Source organism: Anolis carolinensis, chromosome 4 (genome assembly GCF_035594765.1).
Source record: "Anolis carolinensis isolate JA03-04 chromosome 4, rAnoCar3.1.pri, whole genome shotgun sequence".
Classification (NCBI taxonomy): domain Eukaryota; kingdom Metazoa; phylum Chordata; class Lepidosauria; order Squamata; family Dactyloidae; genus Anolis; species Anolis carolinensis.
The window spans coordinates 29,879,275-29,897,753 of record NC_085844.1 but is presented as its reverse complement, the minus strand read 5'-3'; the positions used below and the strand labels follow the sequence as shown (position 1 = coordinate 29,897,753).

General features: G+C 38.7%; 2 protein-coding genes across 4 annotated transcripts in view; one reads left to right on the top strand and one right to left on the bottom strand.

The window, feature by feature from the left end:
- Positions 1-1,966: 1,966 nt before the first annotated feature.
- Positions 1,967-16,223, bottom strand: mterf3 (mitochondrial transcription termination factor 3). Of its 3 annotated transcripts, none has more exons than XM_008108383.3 (8): positions 15,963-16,223; positions 14,554-14,896; positions 12,342-12,494; positions 11,085-11,274; positions 8,761-8,908; positions 7,539-7,610; positions 6,377-6,538; positions 1,967-4,447 (listed from the first exon to the last, which is right to left on the bottom strand). In XM_008108383.3, the coding sequence occupies exons 1-8, from the start codon at positions 16,221-16,223 to the stop codon at positions 4,253-4,255; spliced, it is 1,524 nt and encodes a 507-aa protein (XP_008106590.2). In that variant the 3' UTR covers positions 1,967-4,252. The 3 variants fall into 3 exon arrangements, with proteins under 3 accessions (XP_008106590.2, XP_062836227.1, XP_062836228.1); XM_062980157.1 differs by lacking the exon at positions 15,963-16,223 and adding an exon at positions 15,637-15,778; XM_062980158.1 differs by lacking the exon at positions 15,963-16,223 and adding an exon at positions 15,621-15,764.
- Positions 16,222-18,479, top strand: part of ptdss1 (phosphatidylserine synthase 1) — a 35,499-nt gene continuing 33,241 nt past the window's right edge. Inside the window, exon 1 of the mRNA XM_003219516.4 lies at positions 16,222-16,400. Coding sequence (XP_003219564.1) covers positions 16,222-16,400 — 179 coding nt within the window. The remainder of the gene's footprint in view (positions 16,401-18,479) is intronic.

The window sequence follows — 18,479 nt, the reverse complement described above, 5'->3', positions numbered from 1 at the left end:
TATATGATCATATTCTCAGCTGCTGTAAGAAAATCGCACAGACGGACTACAAACAGAGGCACAGCTATGTGTCCCAAATGATTCATTGGAATTTATGCCACAAGTACCATCTGCCAGTAGTAAAGAACTGGTGGGATCACAAACTTGCAAAGGTAGTGAAAAATGAACACATACTGTAGAACTTTCGAATGCAGACTGACAAAGTTTTGTAACACAATACACCAGACCTCACAGTTGTGGAAAATAAAAAGGTTTGGATTATTGATGTTGCCAAACCAGGTGACAGTCGAATTGATGAAAAACAACATAAAAATTCAACCATTATCAGGACCTCAAAATTGAACTGCAAAGGCTCTGGCATAAACCATTACAGGTGGTCCCAGTGGTAATTGGTGTACTGGGTGCCGTGCCAAAATAGCCAGCATTTGAAAACAATAAACATTGACAAGATTACGATTTGTCAGTTGCAAAACTTTACTGGGATCAGTCAACCCTAAAATACATAAAGTAGAGCAGATTGTATCCAAACAGCCGGAGTGCAGGAAACAACTAGATTCAATGCATGATGCTAATGATCGAGCATGCATGCCCCTTCTCTAAGATTGAATTTTATCTCCTGACCATTCTTTCTTCTGCTTCCTGGAAAAGTGGTTCTGGAGGGTTGGGGACTTGGACAACGTGAGACTGGGAGCAGAATGGATTGTCCAAAGTGTCACGACCCAGGCTGCAGAGCACCAATAACCATACACAGAGGCCAGAATCTATCTAATATCTTTATTAAGGAAATATGTAAAGTCAATAAAAGTAAATGTAGAATATAGTTCAGAAGATGACCTTTCAGGAAGGGTCAAATATAGTCCAGGGAAACAATGTCCAATATGAAATAGTAAGGTCCAAAGTTGTAATCCAATAACCGAAACACTCACTTTGCCAAGCAAAGTGAGGGGAGATGACAAGGTCCTTTAATCCATGAACTTAAGCAAGGCTAGGAAGTAAACTTGATTCTTGGTACACAAAGCTTGATTCAAGGCAACAAGGAACGTGGAGCAAGGACAGGATCCGTGGTAAATTCGTGGCGAGGTCCAAAAACAAGGCAAGGTCCGTGGAGCAAGGCAAGGTCCTGAGAAGCAAGGGAGGGCTGGAAACAGGAACAAGAACTCGACCGCGGGAGTAGCGTAGTCCACACACAACCTACTCCCGTAGCTGACGAATTGACTCCGCAAGATTCCTACGAGGGCAAAACACCTAAGTAGGGTCTCGTTTTCCCGCCAGAGAACAATTCTCTGGGGAACCAGAACCGAAAGCCATTCTCTGAGTCCAGATGCATGACTCCCTAAAGATTCCCATGGGAAGCAGGTTTAATCAACCATTTGTTTGGCCGCGATTCTCAGGCTTCTGCGATTAGCCTGTTGAGCTCCTCTCTGTTGTTGACAATAATCACGGCGAGAAAAAGGGGGAGATTTTGGCTCAGGGCTTGTTTGGGAACCTTCTGGGAGGCAAATCTCCTGCAGGTGCAGGGGCTCCATTTCTGGCTGTGAAAGCTCCAATTCTGGCTGAAACGGTGGAAAACCTAAGTTTTCCTCTTCATCTGTCACAACAGCGCTAGGGACGGGACTACATGGCCCATGAGTCATCACACAAAGTGAGTATATTTCCACCCTGAATTTGGAAGTCACTCCCTGTCCCATAAATTTTAACCTTATCATATCTGAGCAGGACAAGGAATCACCAACCTTCCTCAAATGGGATAAAAGTACTTCTCCAACTTTACTTTCCAAGCCCAAAATTACAGTTGCAGCTGTATAGCCATAAATATGTGACCAAACAAATGGTGAGGATGGAACCTTTACCATGAAATCCCAAGGCTAGAAAATTATCGTCTGGTGGTAGATTCCTTCCTGCTTAATGCTGAATTTTCCAGAGGGGGAAGAAATGAAATGACACCAAACAAGAACAGTGAGATTGGTCCATTAAAAAAGCCCAAATCTTTATTAGGATCATCAGCTATTGTTCTTTTCAGTTTTTCTCTCTCAGTGTCTATATATCTCCTTTGATAATCTAGAAGCCTGTTCTTTCCATTATGTATAAATGACTCAACTGATCTTTTCAGAAAGGATATGGGTGGGATGAAGTTTCAATGCCAATAATACACCTCTAGCACCAGGGGTTGAGTTCCTCAGATAGGAGTGGTAGGCTACAGCCCACACGCTCAGAGAATAAGCTCCCAGCAAGAGTGCCTAGAAGAGCATTAATTATGTCATGCATAAGATTCTAATTCAAACCAATGATGACCCTTTTTCATGAAATAAACAAGGATACTGTAGAAAGCATACATTCCAATTTAACTTTCATAGCTGTGTAATTATTTATTGGGAAAGCTGAACATGAAATCTAGTTAGACTGTATTTGCAGTTCCTAACTCACTTGTAAAATGTAGTTTATTATCACACTGAAGGTATCAAAACCTGTAGGTATCAAAACCTGCATGTGAAATAACTGAGTGTATTCCATATGTAAACATATGAAAGTGTGGAAACCAGGTAGGCCTCTTATACTGCAAATGGGATAACTGTTCCTAAAGAGGCTTTTTATTTTATTTTTAATCCCACCTTTCTCCTGACATGGGAACTCAAGTACGGGATACAACAGCATGGTCAGGATTTTTTTTTAAACCATCCATTATAGACTGACCTCTATTGCATTTCTCCCCCCAGGAGAAGCAGCAGCATCACATCTCATCTGCAATAAGCAAAACAGCCTTATATTAAACTGTTTTTCCTGGGATAAGGAGAGTGCCCAGGAAGTACTAGTCAAACAGGACTGGGTTCCATCTTGACTTCAGACTACAACAAAGGAACATTGTTGGGCCTTACCCATTCCCATAAAAACTTATTTTGCCTTGGTTACACAGGGGGGCATGTATCATTGCCATTCTAAGAAGCATAGGAAGCTATGAAGCTACAAACAGCGCCAGCATTTGTATTAGACAGGCAGACTATGTTTGCCTCAAAGTGAGCTAGAGCTCCTTCATTACATCAGTAACCACAACCCCAGTACTGCTTACACACAAACGTTTTGCTTCTGTGCAGGCAACACTGAATAGTAACAACCATATCCTCTACACAAAGCCAGCTAGCCTACTCTTCAGAGTGTTTCCTGAGACAGGCATTGTAAGTAGAGTGCTGTAGAAGTGTGCTGGTTCTACGTTTCAGCTTCTAGAAATAATCAGAGCCACAAACTGCAACCACTGCATAGTGGCAGCTTTAAAACACTAGAAATGATGTAAATTACAGCTTGTGAAACTATCTGATCTGACATTGTAGAAACAGAGACTTGCTTCTATGAAGCAGGTTCAAAAGCAGCTGAAATAATGCCAGAACTGCAGGTTGGCAAGTCATTTCTAGTTTTATCAAGTATGATTTTTCCTATAATTATGCAATTAAGACATTTTGCCTGAATATCCATGCGGTTACATTGAAAACAAAACCACATCATAAGGACTGCTGCTAAAGCAGATAGCATCAACAGGTTATAGCTCAGCTAATATTGGCACACCCGGACCCTATCATGCCCATTTTTGGGCCAGAGCAATGCTCATACTACTAACTCACTAAAATCAGGATCAATGCTGGTGCCTGAGATGGTTTTCAGTGCAAAGATTGTTACAGCAGCAATCATGAAAATACTTTAAAATATATTACAGTAGGACAAGAGAGAATCTATGTTGTCCCATGAAATGTGCTATGCAGGCACTTTTATGATTATAATATTGCAGCCATGGAAAAAATAAAGTGCAGAGGATGGTACAGAAATGGTATGAAACCTCAGTACAGCCAATGCTGCACAGAGAAAAAATAACTATAGCATTTAGGAAATTGTAATATAGGCTCAGTAAGCACTGGGACAAAATCAGCCTGGAAAATATATTCTTTTAAATTAAGACATATTCACCTAGGCCAAACCTCTGCCATTTTGATGGTGATTGCTACAGCCAAGCAGAATGAGTGTGTGGACGTAAATAAAAAATATGCATGTGGATCATTTATCATATCTTCAGTGATACCAATGTACCTTTTACCAAAGAGCTACCTTTTCAAAATCATGGTGATAAGAGAAACTCAGGGCATTTAGGCAGTGTTTGTACCCCCATATCTTAAAACAGTATATTTTTAAAATTTAGAATTTGATGTTACTTTTTATTCAATGCAGTAATTTCAAACATTATCACAAGAGTTACATTAAAATACAGTCTTTACAATGTTTTCAAAAAATTTTCAAAGTCCTGTACTTCTGCTTTGGCAACTTCTACACAAAACACATCATCAGGCAAAGCTACCAGTTGTTCTAATGAGATATAGCTTGGCTCCTTTGGATCATATTGTGCTCTCCCCAGGAAAGTAAGAAACATATGTCTCTCTTTAATTCGTAGCAGCTTTGAATTAAAAACCTGAAATTAAAAGCAAAAACAAGTTAAAGCCAACTATTTACATTAGTAAGATCGTGGTTTTAAGTAAAATTGTTTCAGAATAAGTCATAGTGAAAACAGTGGGATTTTGTTAGTGTTGATTGTTTTCAAATTATGGCCGTTCTATGAATCAAAGACTGCTAAGAGGTAAGCAACAGCCCACTCACATTAGTTCTATATGAATATGAATAAAATTAAATTGTTGTGAATGAGTCTTCTGAGGCTGTGTGTGATAATGGTAGGATCAGGAGGGGATGGAAGAATCCTCGCGAGGAGGGCTTGCTGAAAGATTTACATAGGAAGAGAGTCAGGGAGATAGATGAGGAATCTTCAGATGAGGATTCATTTGGGGAGTTGGAAGGGAATCCTGAGGTGGAAATGACTGTTGAGGATCCGGCAGAAGGGCTTGGCATTGACTGGGCACGGGCTCTGGAGGATCTTGAGGAGGAAACTGGGCTCATGGATGCTGAGGACGCAAGAGAGGCTTGGGTTTCTTCAGAAGCAGACCCCACATGGTCTGCCTGGAGGAATGAGGGCGATTCCGCAGGTGTGGATAGTGTTGGGCATAGGCAGAGTGATTTTGACTCTGATGAGGAACTTGTGACGCCTGATCCAAAGGTGTTGGCTGTTTGGAGCTCAGATTCTGATGAGCAGTTTGGGACACCTGATCCTAAGGCGTTGGTTGTTTGGATGCCCAAGGAAACCTAAATAAATAAATAAAAATGTAAGTTTGATCCGGGTTATTCTACGACGAAGGGCTGGAACTGTGTGGATTTTCTGTGTGGACTGCATTGTTATTACTATTTTGCATTAGCTGCTGCTCGCCTCTGTTGTCTTGGCACTTTGTGTTATCCCGCAACGTGGACCTCGCTGTGATGACTTTGGAACTTGGACCGGAACTCGGATTGGCATATCTCTTCACTCTTAAACTCGGCTTGGCATCATTCCCGTATTCGTGGTTGACTTCTGTTGCTAACCGCTGGCTTCACCTTCGACTCTGACGCTGTTCTCCAATCCTGACTCCGGGCCGGTTTGACTTCGCTACAACGTTTCATTCCCCTGACGTCTGGCTTGGCTTTCGACTCCGCAGCGGCTCGTCACCATTGCCTCAGCGTTTTCCAACATTGTTTGCCTGCGCCGCTTTTGGTGAAAAACTTTAGCCCGGTTTGGGCTTTCTTTTAGTTTTGGGCTTTTTGCTGTACTTTTGGGTTTTGGGGAGGTTTTGAGCCTTTGGGAATTCTTGCCCTTGTTTGTTTTGCTGTTTTGACTTTGCCTTGCAATTTTGAGCTGTTTCCAAGCACTTTGGTTTTAATCCGAATTATATCTCCGGATAATCCGGATTATATTCCGGTTTGCATTTTTGAGGTTTCTTGCTCTGAACTGTTAAATCACACTGAAGTTAAAGTGTTGTGAGCTCTCTGGACTTTGTGCTGAGCTTTTTGAGTTATTTTTGAATAAACTATATTTATCTAACTGGCTGGCGTCTGATCTTTGACATAAACTACATATATTTAAAGTTAATTCACCAGCAAAAAATGTATAAATGTGAACAAAGTCTAAACATTTTAGAATATACTAACATTGGAGACAATTTGTAGACTAAATAGTTTTGCCTTCAATACTGCACCATCAATTGTTTCTCACACTTTTTGTTATAAAGTCTGTGGTAATCGAGGTAACCATCAAAGGTCCTCTGTGATGTAGTGGTTAAAGTCCTGAATTAGGACTTAGGAAATCCAGTTTTAAGTTCTCACTGAGCTATGAAACTCACTCACTGATGCTGGGCTAGTTACTTCTACTCAAAATTAATTCCTACAGGTGTGAGGTTCTAGCAAGAAGAGTAATTATCATGATCCCATTGGAAGGAAAAGGAGAACATATGTGTAAGGAATAATTTAAAAAGGATCTCACCTGAGGAAAGTTAACAATGAGCTTGTGTGGAATGCCCATTATGTTGTGTAAATAATCAAATGTTTCTGTTAGTTTCTTTTTATTTATACTCAAATTCTTGGGGATTCTGTGTACAATGTGCCGCACTTCATTCAGAGTAAAGCCAAGTTCAAGTTCATACACCTAGCGAAACATAAAAGCAAATACAAGAAATGCAGTCAAAGTTGCTTTAAAAACTTCAGGGAAGAGGGTTCTATTTTCACTAAATATTAAGACACATGAAATGAAACACATATTTGGTATTTTAGTTCAAACAAATAATAAACCTTCATCATAGCTGTGCAGATCATGTTGAATTCAAAAAGGTGCGCATAGTCTTTCTTTAGTCTATTTTCTAAAGCTTTTCAGGATACCCATGATTTTTCCCAGCACAATCCACAGTTCTGTCCTGCTGACTATTCAGTCATATGGAAGTCAAAACCAGCCATTCTCAAGCCATGTAAAGTGTTCTAAGATTAATTGCCTGCACTCCAGTCTTTAAAATGCCATTTTCTTATTTATTACAGACTGTAACAAAAGTGAAGGCCTAAACTATCCCAAGCAGTTTTGTGGACAACACTGGTAATTCTTAGGATCTCATCTGAAGGACTAGGAGCCTCCGGTGGCAGTGTGGGTTAAAGCCTTGTGACTTGAAGGTTGGGTGGCTGACCTGAAGGCTGCCAGGTTCGAATCCCACCCGGGGAGAGCGCAGATGAGCTCTCTCTATCAGCTCCAGCTCCATGCGGGGACACGAGAGAAGCCTCCCACAAGGATGGTAAAACATCAAAACATCCGGGCATTCCCCTGGGCAACGTCCTTGCAGACGGCCAATTCTCTCACACCAGAAGCAATTTGGTGCAAGTCACTCCTGACATGAAAAAAAAAACTGAAGGACTGACACATTGGGCATATAGCAAAGAAAACAAAGATTTTGACCATAATCTCAATACCCGTGCCAAAAAAACCAGCGCTACTATTTTTCCAGGCCTCTATCATTGAATTCTACAAAGGGCATTAGACTTAATGTTAAATGTTTTTGCCTATGAACAGCTATCTAGATGTTTCAGGATACTTTTTCTGCAGTATCTAAAATAATTTTTAAGATGGAATGACTAAGGTAGTAACACAACAATAGAATACCTACCTTTAGATTTTCTTTAATAATTTCAAGACTACCAGTCAGCAATCTTGGAAGACGAGTCACTAGATCACGGGTCTGTGTTTTAAATACAAAAATGTGAAAAATCACTTGGTGATATGTAGTAAATAATAGACATTTAAGGTGCTATGAACTTGTGCTGTCATCACTCTCTTTTCTTGGTTTATTTACATGGGGACATTTTTTATAACTGCACTGAATTACTCTCCTTGAAACATGTACATTTTTCAAGTTCTGAAGAAAGACCTTGAATGTGTCACATATTTCTTACAAAAGTGTCATCTCTGTTCATGAATAACGGTTTCCCCATCAAGTTTCGGAAATTTCAGACATGAAAAATTCCAAAGTAGATAAATAAACTAACATTTGTGCTGTATGAAATAGATTGTGCTAGATCAGGTAAGGGCAAATTTCAGCCCTCCAGGTGGTTTGGACCTTTAATTCCCAGAATTCCTAACAGCCAGTAGGCTGTAAGAAATTGTGGGAGTTGAAGTCCAAAACACCTGGAGGGCCGAGGTTTCCCTATGCCTGTGCTAGATCTAAACCTAAGTAAGCCCCAAACAGTTTCATTCATTTCAACAGGTTATGTTAATCACAATTAACCAAAATTTCATAGATTTCAATGGATTACTATAGATATGACAAAGTCACAATTCAAACAGTTCTAGCCAAAGACAGACAAACAGGTCAAATAGTCTCTCAACCATAGCATTATATACTTTTTCCCTACATGGACATCACATTTGTGTAAGAAAAACATAACATGTACACTGCATCTGTGACAAGTGTATAAAGGTGTTTTACTGCAAATATGAAATTTTAACAGTAGTCTGCAGGGAAAAGTCACAATAAATTGCACTCACATGTTTACCTGAGCCTCCATTACATGACCTAAAATTATTTGAGACTCATGACAGTGTCATTTATTAATGTCAGTACTGCTCCATATAAAATGGGAATTTTCTCAGGAGACATTTAAAAATCTAACCAACTGGAAGTCATTAGCCATCTGCATAAATGTGGCTGTACTATAGTGTCATATAAGTTGAAGATGACAGGGTGAGACGTAATGTGTAACAATCCAGGGAAACTGAAGAATCTTACTACCAGCTTTTGCAACTTCGTAAGTACTTTCTTCAGTACTTCCTGGCTCTCATACTCTTGAAGCAAGATCATGTATAATGGTTGAAGTGAAAGGAAAAGATACCTTTTGAGTGTTTAGTCCAAGTTCTTTTTGGAAGAAACCCAACCTATTATCCAGTCTTTCCACAGAAAATAGAAGTAAATATGGAGCCTTCGAGACCATTCGTGCAATTGCTTCCTTGTTGAATTTTTTTGATATTAGATAAGCTATCCTGGAGGAGATAGAACATCCCAATTAAAATTAAAATGACCAAAATGTGTTCAGTGATGCCAGTTTCCCAGCAGCATCTATCAAAATGACAGATGTTTTAACAATATTAACAACTAAAACCTGCCAAGAAGATGGGTGGAAAAGACTGCAGGTATGACAAAACATAACATCATGATTTCCAATTAAAAACAAAAGAAAATAAACACTCCAGCATGAAATAATACTGAAATATTAGCTTAATGATTTCCAGCTGTATTTAAATAAGAATTTGGTCAGTACCAGCCTAGTCCGACCAGCTGAGATGTTCTCATTCCAAAAGGCTTCTTCTAAGGAAGTATTTTAAAATGTCATTTTCTTAATGAAAAATTGGGTTTTTAAACAAAGATTTCTAAAGATAATGAAGAAACTGTTATATAAACAAAAGGTAAAGGGCTAATTCCACCATAAACTATTATTTTGAAGTTAAACCCAACCATACAGAATACGTAGCTTCAAAGTATCTCCTTTTGAAATAGATCCTATAACTTCTCAACCAATTTTATTGTTGTTTACAGTGTAATAAAACCTTGTCCATCTTAGCAGTTTGGTTTCTAGATCTGTCACTGTTAAGCCCCAAAAACCATGATTGAGATTACTCCTCTCTGAGTATATACTTTATCCTCTGTCCTTGTCTCAAAACTGGGGTGCAGGGCTTACGATTTAAGACAAATACTTTCAAATATAACTGAAAACATGCAAAAATAAATTAGAATAGGATTAAAGTACTGGTAATCAGAGTGTTAGAACTATTTAAAACCTGTAGATAAAAAAGCTAAAAAAGGAGTTACAAATAGTTCAGTAAAAACAAGCCATTTTTAACAAAAGCTTTAAATTCTGATCTGAAATAATTTCAAACTTTTTCTCTGCTCCTTTCTTCTCACTTCTTGTTTTATTTAAGCAAATATATTTATTATGCTATAGGACAGATAATGTCCTAACCAGCTACATGCAACATCTTAAAAAGCACAGATCTATTTGGCCAGCAAAACAGAAATCTTAAGAAAATTGGGAGACTGGTGAAAAAAAAATCATGATCCTCAATTCCAATCTGGAAGAAGCTTTAAAGTGAAAGTTTGAAGTGCTCTTGTTTATTTATGCAAGACTCACTTAACAAGGCTATTTCAATTCAAAGGTACATATTGTTAGATTTGAATCAGCAATAGTTTTCTCTTTCCTTTCTTGAAGTGTAGGAACCGAGTCAGATTCTTCCATGTTACTTTTGCCTCTGATATAAATCTCTGTTCAAGGAATACCCAAGAACTCAGGATTCATAACAGTAAGATCTGCAAGGTCTTGGGGATCAGCTTTGCATTTTCTCTTACAAGCAAATATTGACAAAAGCAAGAATGTAGCATTCACTTTACATCTATGGTCCAGAAATTCTGTTTAGTATGTATTTTTCTACAAGATGAAATTTTCCCATTAGCAATAAAGAGGTTAGGTTTTTTTCCACTTTTCAGCCAGAACAACTAAAAACATGCCTTCAATTGGAAGGGTGAGGCACATAAAATGCCTCACTAGCCAACTTCCCACTTTCTATGTTTGTTTTCTTTTATTTCATCAAACACAATAGGCTCCAAGAATAATTCCGATAAAAAGACTGCTTGATTTCTCCCCCTCAACAATATTTTTATGAGTCAGTTTTAATCTAGGTTTGTGTCCAATTCACTGAAAGAATCCAAGTCTTCTTCCTTGAAAAAGCTAGCCTTTAATTGGTGTCCACATAAGGATAGTTAAATTTCTTTAACATTGCAGTCTTTAGAAAAGTGTCAGCAACTCTATTATGCAGCAATAATTCAAAATGCTTTCCAAATTCCACTTAAAATAGACAAAATCATCTCTCTCTTTTACCCAGTTCAGGAAAGGTTCCAAGGAAAGCAGAAATAATATATGTAAAATCCATACTAATTTCTGGGTCCCATTTGGAAACAATCATGTGCAGTATGAATGGAACTTGAACTTCTGGATAGCAGATGCTGCAGAGGTTGGATATTTTACATTATAGATCAGCCTACATCTTCTCCAAATTTAGTTAATAAGTGTTTAAGCAAAATCCATACAGGAACCAATTAAGGGGGGGGAAAATAATAACAATGAGTGCTGTCTTTTCTGAGCAATATAATGAGTGAATATTTTACCTTGTCTCTAAATCTTGGACATCTTCTTTGAGAATATAAGGATTTCTAGTGAGGAATGCCCCAAGCTGTTTATCTTCGACACCAACATCCTTAAGAAAGAGAAGGATTTTTCTTATATCTTTTTCAAAGTCTAATTTAAGAAGAAGTTGGCCTGCACCTGGACGTTGTTCCACTTTGGATAAATCGACTCCTGCAGCACATTCAACAAATAAATTTTAACTAGATGTTCAATAAAAAAATCTATTTATCAAATGGTAGAAGTATCTGTAAGCAAATCATATAAGTTTGCATAAAGCAGACTGGATCCAGAGTTAGGTCATTCATAAGAGTTGGCCCACTATAGTTAAGAAGGTTTGAGTCCCCATAATTTCAGTAAGCCTGCTCTCATTGTGATTACATTTGAATCCAACCTAATTTCTTTACTACAAAGTCCTCCTTATCATATTGCCTTGGGATTCTTGATATTACTAAGTAGAGCCCAAATGAGCACAATACACGGCTATATAACACTAAAAATACAGTAGAGTCTCGCTTATCGAACCTTTACTTATCCAACGTTCTGGATTATCCAATGCAATCTGCCTCCCACTGGGATTCACAGCTGTTTCTCTAGGTAGTAAGGACTGAACATTTTACAGAGTTAACTTTTGATAATGTTGTTACTGTAAGTTCATTTTATGCAATTCTATCTTTATTTGTAGTCAATCCATTTTTAGTACTCAATGTTTTCAATACATTTTGATGTTTTGGTGCTAAATTCGTAAATACAGTAATTACTACATAACGTTACTGTGTACTGAACTGCTTTTTCTGTTGATTTGGTGTAAACATGATGTTTTGGTTCTTAATTTGTAAAATCATAATGTGTAATTTGACATTTAATAGGCTTTGCCTTAATGCCTCCTTATTATCCAACACTGTTGCTTATCCAATGTTCTGCTGGCCCATTTATATTGGATAAGCGAGACTCTACTGTAATAGCATAAAGACCTTAAAAGCTGCCTCAGATTGTGGGGCTCCTAATACTTGCACTGCCACAGAACTGGAAGTTGCTTCCTGTCATCGAGAAATATGGATGTTTCTGCAGTGGACCATACCTTTTTAGCGACATCTACCTTATGAGAGAAAATTATATTGGCCATATATTTGTATAAATTCTGTTACTCTAAGGATCCCATTGCCAGAAAAAGCACAGTGGACTCTTTTGCAGAAAAACTGTATATTTACTAAAAGCCTGACATGTAAACCTATGCTTACCTAGAAGCACTAGCTTCTGCAGGGTTTCTGAACGATCAACGTAATCTTGAAGTGTGAAAGATTCAAAAGGTAGTGGTGGCTTAGCTAGGATCTGAAGGGCTTCATCTTCTGAAATCTCCTCCAAAGCAGATGAAGGCAATGCATCTTCCAAATCTGCAAGCCATTACAGCAGAGAGAAAACATTGGAGAAGGCACAGCAGAGCACCATACAGATGGTAAATTTTATATGCAGTGAATAAATTCAAGCATGCAGTGAAATATAATTACACAGCAGTTTTATTGTTTTCTGTTACTCCAGGTATTAATGGCTTAATCAGTGGGAGAAGCCATTGGTCATCAAAATTACGGTTTTCTCATCACCTTGCAAACATATTAATGCATAAACTTCTACAGACTATTAGGGTTTTCATTATTACTTGTTTATCTTGCCCACATTTTTTCACCCACTTATCTCTTTATGCTCACAGTTCAGTGTAACAGGGTGCAACTGGCTTAAGTTCATGTTCATAGCTCACTATGGCACATGCAGGGGCAACCTGGTAATGACAAAAGTTTGAGCAGTACTCTCCTAAGAAAGATCCACCTGTTTCCTCATGGGCAACATTTCTTGAAGATGTTCAGTCATTCTATCTTTGAAAAAGGCTAACTCTTATTGAGTCGTGCTAATGTTTACCATCTGTCTTGTTGAGTTGCTTGCAATAACTGTATTAGACAAATATTTTAAAATATGTTTATTTCTTATTGTATATTTGTCTTATAGGTTATTGTTTTACATATGTATATTGTTTTATATTGCTCTAAGCCACTTTAGGTCCTGTTTAGAGAGAAAAGCGGGATATAAATAAAGATGTGTTGTTGTTGTTGCTTAATATTTCAATATTGTAGTGTTTGGATACCAAGTTGGTCCATGTATTGGTTTTCATTACAAAATCTATGATTTTATTACTGTACCTTATTGACACAGCTAGGTCAGTAGTATACAAACAATCAGGGAATGGAGAACTGAATCTAGATCACATTGTCTTTGGTATAAGAGTAGTACAACACAATTTTCACTTTACAAACAATAGCTTTATCTGTTTTGTAATAAATTAAATGTTTTTAGAGAGTAACAGAAAGAAAATAACACAAGAGCACCACCAGGTGGCTGAATCCCAAGCAATACAGTTCAGCTTTTTTTTCAACCACTTCTAATAATCATAACACCATTTGAAGTCCTGGGTACTATCTATAAAATCCTATATGGTTGTGGCTCAGGATATCTAAAGGATTATATCTTCTCCTATGAGCCTGTGCGAAAAGTAAGGTGCTCAGAGAATGAACTTTTCTTTGGTGCTCAGAGAATGAACCTCTTTCACAGGCTTGTTTGGTGGGAACAGAGAAGTTGCTTCCTTGTGCTTGCTACCCAATTATAGAATTAGAATCTTTGCTATCTTTTTTGGGTGGCAAGTAAAGACTTTTCTATTCAAGAGAGCCTTTGGGAATTTATTGTTAACAAGTGGAGAGCTATTAATGATGCTGTACTGATTATGACCATTGCTTTAAAATAAAACTTTAAAATGTTTTAATTGTGTATGTTTGTTTTAAAAGCATTTTATGTCCCCCCTCCTGGTATTTTCTGTTATTTGTAAGCCACCACGAGTTCCACATTCAGGAAAAGGCAAGCTATAAATTATTGATAGCTGGATATCATCTAGTGCAAATGCTACAACACCAAAACATGTATTCCAAACCCACTATATTAAGTCCTTCAATAACATATTTTATTTATTGTTTATCTTTTGGCTTGCTCTTTCTCTAAACGAGATCCCACATTTTATCCCCAGAACTTTATTTGTGGTAGATCTAAAGAATGCCAGTAGTAAAAGCTGAGATAATTAATTTTATGGCTAAGCATCTATTCCAAGTTGAATATTCCCAATGTAAGTACAATAATGTAATCTTCCCCACTAGCTCAGCCAATCTTTGGAATAATAAACATGAATACCCAATGATACAAATATGTGTGCCACTGTGTCTGAAATATAATGCAACAATGTATGTCAACTATCACTTTCTCAAGTTAACTATTATTGTCAAATCCTTAAGAAATCTTTGATGAAGAATTCAGTAATTGTATGCCCATCTGCAAGCATAAAAAGCAGGTGAAATTTTAGGATGTGATATTAGGAAAATCTCAATTTACACAATATGTATTTTATAGATTTCTTACCTCGAGGCATTGTGTTCATATCTATATTAGGTCCTACTTCATTTTCCAGTGTATTGACTAAAGAAAGAGATTTGTTTTCTGGACTTGGAATTAGATCGGTACTTGAACAACAGCATGACACATGGTTACCTAAAGGCAAACTCCTAGAGTACTTTAATACTGGTTGGCAACATTTCCTGTAGTGGGAAAACAGTGGAAAACCCAACTGCTCAGGAGACAGTGTCCAGGTTTTGATGGATTGCTTTCTCAGTTGTTTTGTGCAGCTCACAATAATGGAAGTCTTCATCAAGGGAGAGCATCTAGATATCTTTTGAGTCAATAAAGCCATCTTACTGAGGTTGTTCTGTAATTTAACAAATGAAAGAGAATGATTATGGAAATATTCAAATTATTATTGCGTTTTCAAGCAGTGACTGGTTGCAGGCTGACGCTACACCTTATACACATAACCAAAAGGAATTTTATACCAAATATTGTATTTTAAAAGCATATTTTGTACATGTAACAAAGCTTGCTTATATCGAACCATCAGAAAGTAAAGGGATCACTATCTCAGCCACCCTCATGAACAATTTCTCACTAGTCAATCTATACTCTCAAAGATGTTACCTGGAACACAGAAAATGGTGGGACTTGTCTACTGGGATTGTTATTATGTGCCTTCATGTCCAACTTACTGCGACCTCCAAAATGAGATTTTCTTGGCAAATTTGTTCAAAGGAGGGTTGCAATTGCCTTCCTTCAGGGCTGAGATAGTGTGATTCACCCAAGGCCCTGCAGTGGCTGAGTTGGGATTTGAAACCTGGTCCTAACCCTTCCCTGGCTGTTAATAAATAAAGTAAATAAAGAACATCATTTTGAAAACAGGGGAATTCCAGACATGAAACAATCAGGGCCAGCTAGCACCCCCAACAACGAATTCCCACAGGCAGAAAGCAGCCAGACCTTGAAGCTGAAAGGCTATTCAATGCTAATCAAGGTGACCCATTGCAGCATTCACACTTGCCTCAACCAGACAATTCTTTCTCCCACTCTGAACATTCCACAGATCTATAAACCCCACTTGCCTAGTTTCCAACAGACCTCACAACCTCTGAGGATGCCTGCCATTGGTGTGGGCGAAACGTTGGGAGAGAATGCTTCTGGAACATGGCCCTACAGCCCGGAAAACTCACAGCAACCCACCACTGTGGTCTCTCCCACTCAGAAGGCAGGCAGTTCTTAAAGCAGGCCTCCTCCAACTGCGGTCCTCAAGCCTCCAACTCCCAGAAGCCCTTGCCAGCTTGTTCAATGGCCAGGAATTCTGGGAGTTGGAGGCTCAAAAAAGGCGTGGGACAGAGGCTTGAGGAGGCCTATCTTAACGGGACAGTTCGTGAGAAGAACAAGCGGAAGTTCACTTAGTCACTCACCTTCCCTGAATAAAGCCGTTGCTTTAGAAAGAAGCTCGCGGCCTGGAGGGGAGGCGGAGGCCTGTCCCGGTTCCCTGGCGCTGAGGAGGCCTCGGTTCCCAGACGCGAAGGCGTGTGACGCCGAGCGCGGAGGCGAGGCTTCGAAGGCGGCGGTAGAGGCAGAGGCTCCTCCCCTCGAAGGCCTGCGGGGGAAAGCCAAGCCAGGCCCGGCCCTCGTCCTCCTCCTCGGCGGGGGCGAAGGGAAACCCGAGCCGGAGGCATGGCGTCGTACGGTGGGAGTCGGACCCTGAGCAAAGACGACGTGAATTACCGGCTGCACTTTCGCATGATCAACGAGCAGCAGGTGGAGGACATCACGCTGGAGTTCTTCTACCGGCCCCACACCATCACCCTCCTCAGCTTCACCACCCTCAGCCTCATGGCCTTCGCCTTCACCAGGTGATGCCGGGTTTAGGGCGGGATGGTCGCGCGGCAAGGCAGGTTTGGGCGCAGAGGGAGCCCGAGCATCTTCTGAGGGCGCAAGTGGTGGCGCCAGGCCCTTCCTCTCAGGAGCTAGAAAGAGCTGGGTCCAGTCTCTCTTTTGGTATTTAGCATTTCTGAGTACCAGAAAAAAGTGTGTTTGTGTAAATCTACATATATGTAACTTACACATACACATGCGCATATACATTTCTATGTATCTATGTATGTGACATAGCCAAGAAGAAATAGAGTTGGACCTTCCAATCCATGGATTTAACAAATCACAAAAGTATATGTATATATGTGTGCCCATGAACACACACACATATTTCGATATATCTATATATATGACATAACCAAGAAGAAATATAGCTGGACCTTCCAATCCATGGATTCAATCATCCAACAGAAGTATATGTAAATATGTGTCTGTGTATCCACACACACATATTTCTGTATACAATATCTATATATATGACATGGCCAAGAAGAAATATAGTTGGAGTGTGTGTGTGTGTATCCAAATACAGTAGAGTCTCACTTATCCAACACAAATGGGCCGGCAGAACGTTGGATAAGCAAATATGTTGGATAATAAGGAGGGATTAAGGAAAAGCCTATTAAACATCAAATTAGGTTATGATTTTACAAATTAAGCACCCAAACATGTTATACAACAAATTTGACAGAAAATGTAGTTCAATACGAAATAATGCTATGTAGTATTTACGAATTTAGCACGCGTGTTTTGGACTTCAACTCTCACAATTCTTAACAACCTGGAGGGCCGAAGTTTGCCCATGCCTGGTGTACACACACACACATATACACTTATATATTTCTATTTTTTTATTTTCGACATTTCTACCCTGCTTTTCTCCTCCCCGGAGGGGATTCAAGGAAGCTTTACACATAGGCAACTATTGGGTGCCTTAAAAACAAACCATATTAATAATATGATAAAATACATTAAAACAATTAAAAACAAATAAAACGATACATTCATCATACACTCATAAAGCTATTCCCCACATAATCCTCAAGTGTAATCCGGGCCGTTCCAATAGACATTGCACATCATTCTATCTATCTGTTGCACAAGTTCACGTACATATATATTTCTATATACATATTTCTACAAATACATATACCTATTAAGACACACATACGCATACGCATATTAAACAGTAAAGAAAATTTACAGTTGAGACTTCTTATCCACAGATTCTGCACCCACAGATTTAATCATATATATGGTATACATGTACACACACACATAGTATTTATATAGTGGCATAGAAAAGAAAGAAATACAGTTGGACCTTCCTATCTATGGATTCAACCATCCATGATTTGAACATATTTTTAAAAATATAAATGTCTTGATTTTGCTATTTTATATAATGGAACAATACTGTGTCATTGTGTGTGATGGGCTTTGAGCATCTATGGATTTGGGTATCCTTGGGGGTCCTGGAACTAAATCTCAGTGAATACTGAGGGCCTTATGTAGATATAGCAACATAAATAGATATAGCAAAGAAAAAAAGCAGGCAAAAGCAAAAAGAGTTCTTTTTTTACAGTGACTTCCTACTTTCTTTATGATGGTTATAAATCTTGATATATGAAATCTTCTGCTAAAACAGTATTCATAATGCTGCTTCTACTAAACCAACCCTACTATGAAAACCTGCAGCTGACATGTTATTCTCTTTTTATTTCTCTCCGCAAAAAGGCAATCAGGGAATTCCAGTATTTCAGACACTGCTTTTGCAATGACTTTTCTCTAATCAGATAGCCTGTCCATTTTACATCTGCATGGTCTTCAATGGCCTTTTGGCAGCCCTTTGATTAATACCTTGACTTTCCTCATGGAAGAAGGGTGGGACCTAGGTGTAACAGTAAACCAACAATAGAACTCTAACAGCTCAGTCCTATGCATGTTTGATCAGGTGTAAATCATATTCAGGTTTATAGATAAGTAGGCACACCCTTAGGCTGCCCGCAGTATGCCATACTGCGTTCAATGAGGCTAACTTTCAAGTAGGCATATAA